General features: G+C 32.0%; 1 protein-coding gene across 4 annotated transcripts in view; it reads right to left on the reverse strand.

Annotated features, from left to right (window-relative positions):
• The window catches only part of LOC106867187 (elongation factor 1-beta), a 33,857-nt gene extending 25,965 nt beyond the window's left edge, over positions 1-7,892 (reverse strand). For all 4 annotated transcript variants that reach the window (XM_089348513.1, XM_089348512.1, XM_089348511.1 and 1 more), the window contains exons 1-2: positions 7,775-7,892; positions 2,615-2,726 (exon numbers count right to left, since the gene is read on the reverse strand). In XM_089348513.1, coding sequence (XP_089204639.1) covers positions 2,615-2,725 — 111 coding nt within the window. In that variant the 5' untranslated portion in view covers position 2,726; positions 7,775-7,892. The remainder of the gene's footprint in view (positions 1-2,614; positions 2,727-7,774) is intronic.
• Positions 7,893-8,580: the final 688 nt, after the last annotated feature.

Raw genomic sequence — 8,580 nt, forward strand, 5'->3', positions numbered from 1 at the left:
TGTATCATAGAACCAAACAGGTTGGTATCAAAAGGGTTAAAATCTGAATTTGAAATATTAATTATTTTTGCAATTAAAACTAGAAAGATATACTTTGATGAAGGCCTTCAAAGTTGCAAGAAATAAGTTTGGTAAATTTGGAATGCAATACTACTTTGCATAGACTGATTTTTTAAACTGGGGTGATGTGTACGTGCACACAAACACAATTTAACATTAAAAGATTTTTGGATGATTTTGTTTGAAACAAGGAAATACTTGTAGCCTTTTTGAGCTCTCCTCAAGTAGAAGATAAAGAAATAACTGAGTAAAATGAATCCATGCTTCATGAAAAAAACACAAAAAAATCAATGATAGAGAAATGGAGAGAGGCACCTCAGGGATTCAGGAAGGATTGTGAAGTCAGGATACAAAACTTCAACTCCTCAATTCATGGGACTATTGACTCAAACCCCTTCTATTTGTAATTAGACTAATATTTCTTTTATTAATTAAAAGCACACAATATGGCCAATGTGGAATGATTAGGCTAATGTTTAGCACCCTAAGCTGTTTGATTAGTGCTAAAAATTGTGGCTTTTTAGCTTATTAATTGAAATTACAACTAATTAATTAATCATAAGATGAAACTAAGAAAGAAGCTGTTCTTATTAAGATGCTAAAAATAAATGAATCTGAAGAACAGAAACTATCAAAAACCAAGAAGATCTGAGAGATTTGTTAATTAGTTGAAATAATCTAAAATACACCAAAGTTAAAAGGTTTAAAACACCTAAAGTAGCTGAACAAATATCCATTTTAACAGAAATAAGCCTAATTAGACAGGTAACCCTGAAATTTTAGAGAAGAAAATGTTAGAATATAAAATTTGAGTGAAAGTAACAAAATGATTTCAGTGACATGTCAACCACCACATGTGCAACCGGTGGTTCATCACAAACTTCACACAAATGCCAGATGCACCACTAAATGGTACATTTTCCATGTTTGACAGGGTTTCAAGGTTATTTAAATAACGAGAGAGTTAAATATTAAAGTTTAATTATAAAATATTGAGAAAATGCAAAACAATTCCATTTCCTTGTAATTAAAAAGTATAGTGTGACTGGAAACATGTGGCATCACCAATAAGTCCCAGTAACAGGCTGTGGCAGGTAATGTCTTAAACGACATGAAAATTAATCCAACTATAAACATTGTTCTTAGAATGAATTCCATCTCAAAGAACCTCCTTCCAAGCCCTTAAATTGGATTTATTTTCTGTACCAAAAACAGTGAAATTAGAATCTCTGAAAATGGACAATTTGTTTGTGGTCTATTGCAGTTTATTCTAAGCCAGAGTCAGAATTGGTACATTTTTTATTTATTCCAGCTCCAAACTTCAGATGCAGCTTTGAGGAAGAACTGGGCCTCTGGCTTAGAATGCACTTTCATGCAAATCAAATTTTCTCAATATTTAATTACTTCCAACATCTTCAGTTACCAATCAGCCATCAGATCTACACCAGGTATTATTCTAGCATATCTACACATTACATCTCCCAATCAATTGCAATCATTCCTACCAGACCCAGTTCCCTTGATGCTTTCCACTGTCCAATATCTTTTTCAGGTCCATGTGACCCCCATTGGTATCAAAGAAGTAGCAGACCCTGAGTTCTTGCAGTCACTACATGCTACAACCTAAGCATTGTCAACAAAATTTAATTTCAACCAACATCATTGCATGTCATGGTTGGATGAGAAGGAAAATAAGAGAAGAACAAACATTAAAAGAGAGAAAAACAGACACAGAACAAAAGGAGCAGAAAGTTTTGCTGATTAATATTCAATTTAATTTTTTAATAATTTAAGTTTCAAATATTCTTTTAAAAATTGAGCATCAAACCAGTTTAATTTAATGTTTGCATCTCATGATAGCAACATTCTACTGGCTGAAACTTGTATAATTGTATTATATACAAGACATTTCTGAGAGAAACTAGTACAATAGCAAGTATATTATGACACCCCATACATAACTGTTTTAAATATCAAAACAGATTATAAAAAATTTTTTGCAATTATTTATTCACCATTACACATGTTTCATTAGCTAATAGAAGCTACGAAATTTTACATGTAGGAGAAACATGTAAGACATCTATTAGAAATTCTTCAGACATGTTTCTCCTACATGCACAATTTTATAGCTCCTATGAGCCATTGAAACATATGTAATGGTAAATAAACAATACCAAATTTTTTTTCCAATCTGTTTTGATATGTAATTACTCTGCAGAAAATATTTCCCAGTATTTTTCAACCCTATATGTATATCGCACACAAATATAATGTCTACATTGGAATAAGATGTGCTTCAAAAGGACACAGCTTGGATTATAACTATCCAAAGTATTACACACATACACACACCTCTAAGACAAACTAGTATAATAGTATTATATAATGCACAACACCTCTAAGATAACAGCATTCTAAGACAACTTTACTCAAATCCTTTCAGTTACTAAATCCAATGGAAACAATCTCCAAACTTCACCACCACACTTTCATGCTTCAGTAATTCAATGTTTGTGATGACAAACAGATAATGAACACCATTACTTCTTACCTGGGTGGTTGGAGTTCTAGATTTGTTTAAATAACATTGGAAGTCTGCTTCAGCTGCTTCATATCTGGGCTGTTGGAGCCAAACACTCTCAGCTGTAACTGAACACATCATTCTAGAAAGAAAAGAACAGAAAATAAAACAATATTAACTCTGTTGAAATACACACAGCCTCTGTTTCAATTTTGAAAATAATGGAAGAATTTAGTAAAATAACTGTCATTAAATTTCAAAAGGAAGGTTTTAATTTAAATTGTTATAAAAATGGAAGAGTATATCTTCGGACCAAAGGTAGTGTCAGGCAGGTGGGTATTATAAGGATTAGATACTGTTAAAGCTGGTTTTAGTACGGTTTTTAGAATTAGACAATCACTTGAGTATTGCTCCATTAAGTAACTAATGGATCAGTTTAATCAGGTGCTGTGTAGCCCCGAGTCAGTTCTGATTGGTTAGACCAGACTGTGATCATGCAGAACCACCAAAAGTGCACCTTTGTTTTTTTAATAACAGAATGCTTTGAAGGTGAGTTTGTTATTTCAAACAGGTCCAGTGAGTTGAGAGGCCCTTTCGTTGGGCTGCGATTGTAGAGGTCACCATCACCATCATTTAACATCCATTATCCATGCTGATATGGATTGGATGGTTTGACAGGAGCTAGCGAGGCCAGGAGCCATGCCAGGCTCCATATTCTGTTTCTGATTTGGTTTCTACAGCTGGATACTCTTCCTAACACTTTACAGAGTGTACTGGGTGCTTTTTAGGTCTGGACATGAGGCAAGCCAATGGGTGGGGGTAGGGCCCCACTCACTCTCTCTCAAAAGATTATCCAGCTTGAGGTGGAGGGGAGATACTCCCCAAAATCGAGCCAGTGATCAATGTTGGATTAGTCTGGAAAAGACTTGATCTGTTCAACACTGTTCAACTCTCCATGGCCTATGATACATTTTTATAGTTTGAATTTAACCTTTTAGCATTTCAACTGATCAAATTCAGACAAACTATTCTACCTGTTTTATGTTCAAACTAGACAGATCTGGCTTCTCACACCAACTCTACAACATCATTTTAAAAATAAATAATCACATCATCAAAATCTCAAAACTATGAGATAATTCATGGTTAATTCCAAACAATGTGAATAAATAAGGATTACATTTGACAGAGTAATGGATTAAAATTGTTCAATTTTGATATTTAGCTTTATTTAACGAGTAGATTACAGACGATATGCAAATAAATTTATATATATATATATATATACAAAGATATATACATACATATATATAATAATAAAGGATAAAATCATTAAAATTTTATCAGTGGCCAGCATATAAAATAGACCTATTAATGTGAATTCATATCTAGAGATTTATAATGTATGTATGTATGTATGTGTATTTTTGTGTATGTATGTATGTGTATGTGTGTATGTATATATGTCTGTGTGTATGTATGTATGTATATGTGTATGTCATTTTCATGCAATATATTGTGAGAAAGTCAACTTTGTACGAGCCAAACATCTGAGCCCTGCAAGTGAAGACAATATTACTGTGTCTAGTTATGGCAGTGAGCTGGCAGAACCGTAAGCACACAGGGCAGAATGCCCGGAGGTTGACTTTGCTTTTCATCCCTTCGGAATAAACAAAACAATAAGTGGAGCACTGGGGGTTATTATAATCGACTCCCTCCTACCCCTAAACTTGCTGGACTTGTGCCAAACCATAAAATCTAATATTACAGCATCACATTGTCATTAATCAGTAGAGGATCGTTTGAGAATTAAGTGGTCCAGAAACAACAACTCTGTGGGTAAAACAACACAAACTGGCAGCCATCTTGCCATTGCCTGGTAGCCTATTGACTCTGCTTTATATAGTCTTCAATATCTAAACACAAAACACTTCAGATCAATACGATTATATAGGGTTCTGTACAAGTGAACAGGTTATTTAAAAACTAATACTAAATCAATAGTAAGAACAATTCCAATATAATCAATAAGGATAACCTAATTCTGTAGTCATGTTAACATTTTTAGTTAGAAAAACTGAAGGTGTTGCTAGGTAAAAACTAATGAGTGATCATGAATTTTTAAGTAGTTCTGCATTAAAAATTGATCAAGTGGCTAGATGTTATTTAGTTTATTGAAATAATGGAGATGATTTAGGGGCAAGCAAGGAAAAATGGAGACAATGATGAAGTTTTAGGCTTTAAATTTCAAAAGAAATCCTTTAATCTTGATTTTATTCTTCCTTGTTTGAATTTCATGAGAAACAAGAAAAGATTTAAAATTTTAACCCTTTAACATTCAGATTACTCTATCAAATGTAATGCTTATTTATTCACACCGTTTTGAATTAATCATGCATTATTTCCTAGCTTTGAGATTTCGATGATGTAATTGTTTATCGTTAGAATGACATTGCAGGGTAGGTGTGAGAGGCTGGATCTGGCCAGTTTGAACCGAAAACAGGTAGAATATTTTGGTCAGATATGGCCAGTTTAAATGCTAAAAGCTTTCAGAAAGAATTCAAGTAAAAAGAAAATCATAACATGAAGCAGGTCATTGTGAAAATTTTAAAACATGGCCTTTGTTAGGTTTCTTCTTGAAGGAATATTAAGGTTTGAAAATTGTAGAGTTTATCTTTTAGCTTTTACTTGTTTCAGTCATTAGACTACGGCCATGCTGAGGCACCGTCTTGGAGAATCTTTAGTCGAATGAACTGACTTCAGTACCTTTTTCAGTTTTTTAAGCCCAGTATTAATTCTATTAGTTCTTTTGCCAAACTGCTAAAGTACGGGGACATAAACACACCAACACAGTTCTAGGGGCTACTTTATTATAAACCCTTGTAATTTTCCCCCATTACCCATTGTGGTTTGACAAAATACAAACCTATACAGTATAATTGCTGACTCACATACCCCCTTGAATTTGTAAGAGGCAGCCGGCGGAGGTTGGAAGTGATATTTAATAGTTCAATCTCTCTCTTCTAAAGTTACTGAGAAGAAACCTTAAAAAATGTGGAATTAATGTCTGGTTGAGTGCATTTAACATTTGAAATTGTGGATATGAAGTCTTGTAAACTCAGGTTTAAACTGGAGTTCCTTATAATATATCGAAACATCAAAGACTTTTCCAGTCTTCCTGAGTATCAAACTAATACACCTGCTTGTTGTTCTCTCACCTGTCTTCATCTTCTGTAAATTTGAACTATATATATATATATATATATATATATATATATATATATATATATATATACACACACACACACACACACACATATACAAAGAGGAGAGCGAGTATTGCAGTTCGCTGGAAGCAATGTGTATTGCCTGTGAAATATAATGTCTCGAATGGCACAACAATGCAGAGTGGACTATAATAACTGTTATAATTTATTTATTCATAGTCTGATATATTAATATTTCGGAATATAAGATTTCCTTCTTCAGATATTGCTGGGAATTGATCGAGTCACTGCTATAATCATTTTTTTTTTAAATTCCGAAATATTATATCAGACAATGAATAATTAAATTATAAGTTATTATAGTCCACTCTGCATTGTTGTCTTTCAAAACACGTTATATTTCACAGCATATATATATATATATATATATATATATATATATATATATATATATATATATATATATACATACATATACACACACACACCAAAGCATTTATCCACAGATTTAAATATCAAAAATCAAATTAGAGAAATAATTTTAGCATAATTTTTTTTTACTGTGTTGTTTTACAAAGTTATTACGTAACATAACCGCAGTTTAGAGTTAGGGCCCATTTATTGTAATCTACACTCTCGAAAACGTATCTGTAAACTTGCATTAAAAAGAGAAAATGTTCAGAAAGTTATGTAACAAAATCAACGGGGCACTAAACCGTAGTTATACCCAAATGTTTTATAATCAAGTTTGTTCTTGTCTACGTGTTACTTTCACTTAACCCGAACTCAGCCTGACTGTGTAGACTTATGACCAAAGACAGTCACGAACCTCACTTTTGGGGTAAGGTAAAAATGATACAATTAGGGCAGGATTTGAAGGAAATTTTACTAATGTAGCTTGTAGGGAGACGTAAAGTCGGTTAAAGAACTTGGATTAGTGCCAAAAATGGCGCAGTGCCTCCACCAAAATGAAATGAAGAAATGAAACTAAAGTTTATTCTTAAATATCAAAATTAATAGAAAGAATAACGTTAGTATTTAACGAAGTTCATAAAGTGTACAAGTATTTAAATATGGAAGGAATCAACAGAACAAAGAAATATTTCCCAAACTCTAAAGAAATTACTTTCATATTGGTTTATCGAAACTTTTTAAAGGGGGGGGGGCAACATGTGTTCGACTTGATTTAGTAATTGGAACCAATGTCTGAATATTTTAGGCGAAAAAACAACCGAAATCTATCGGAAATTATAACTTATAGAAAATAATATAATTTGAAATACTTCAAATAAAAACGAATCAGAATCTTAATTAATTTCTGAAAATATTTTTTTGTTTTGTAAATGCTGAATGAACTTTAAAATTAAAAACCGGGAAAAGATAATTTGAAAAGTTAAAAGGTACGAGTTTTTTTTTAATCCACGTTTAAAGACTAAAAGAGCAGTAAAAGTACAAATGTTGATAAAAGTTATGTTTGTGAAGTTTCTGTCAGAAAAATAGGTAATTGTGTGTAAATGTCGATATTTATATTTGAAAATACAAAATTCTCATTAATTAAAACATTTCTGGCAAAATATTAGCATCTTTAAAACCTCGATTACTTTCGGTGAAACTTTCTAATTGGACCCAAAGATAATTAGAAATACAAAATAACACAATATTAATTCACGCAAACTAACTTCATTATTATTAAAGATAACACAGATTAAGGCTATTAATTATTGGAAAAAATAGATTAATTAGAAATTATATGAAGTTTATAGATTTGATTTTATAATCTGGTTGAACGAACTCCCACGAGTTATGGAAGATTTTTTTCTTTGTAAATCTTCTAAAGTAAAGTCTTCTTGTGTCTTTGAAATTGTTTTTATGGTTAGTATACCAACCAAAGCTATATATTAATCAATACACAATTAATTATTAAATGTTAGTACAAATAAATCTAACTTAATTGCTAACTTACAGATTTGGATATCTGAACACCACCACAGCAACAACTTGGAAAGGAAGTTGCGTTAATTGAATCCAAGCAAAATAACTCGGTACTCTTTTAATTGGGTAAATAATTTATGATCGGCGAATTGAAAATAAATCACATTTTTTCATAGAAAATACGGTTTTATTAAATAATAATTTATTTCAGTAATTTTACTTTAAAAGATGAATAAAAAATAAGAATTTTCTAAAATAAATTTTATGTTTATATTTCCGTCTGAAAAGCTATACAATACTGTGTTGGGGCGAAAAGAGCGCCAAATTTTGAAATGACTTCAAATTGTCGAAAGGTTTCTATTGAATCAAAAACCTTATGAACTTTCTGATGTTTGCATACATATGTGTATATATATGTATGGATTGACCATGTTCGTTTAGTCTTCTGCAGGACGAAGGCTTCACTAAGTTCTCTCCTCCAGAGAATGGCTTGAGATCATACTGGTTCGATTTTGACGAGCCTACTCTGTCACACTGGCTCGACGTGGCTTGTCATAAGGGAGCAGTTTTTATCCTTATACCCTGGAGTAATATACATGTGTGTGTGTGTGTATACAACAAAAATAAGAATGGGAGAAAAATTACATCTTTAATTGGTCATTCCACCATACAATACCGACACAGCAGAAACGATCGTCGATACAGTATCGCCAATTAAAGATGTAATTTTTCTCCATTCTTATTTTTGTTGTCTTATACTCTGACTTTCTTGAAATTCTTCTAAACAATATTTGGATTACCTTGTCACACATGAGGAATTACCTTGGATGTTTAATC

Source organism: Octopus bimaculoides, chromosome 3, assembly GCF_046866305.1.
Source record: "Octopus bimaculoides isolate indiv1 chromosome 3, ASM4686630v1, whole genome shotgun sequence".
Lineage (NCBI taxonomy): Eukaryota > Metazoa > Mollusca > Cephalopoda > Octopoda > Octopodidae > Octopus > Octopus bimaculoides.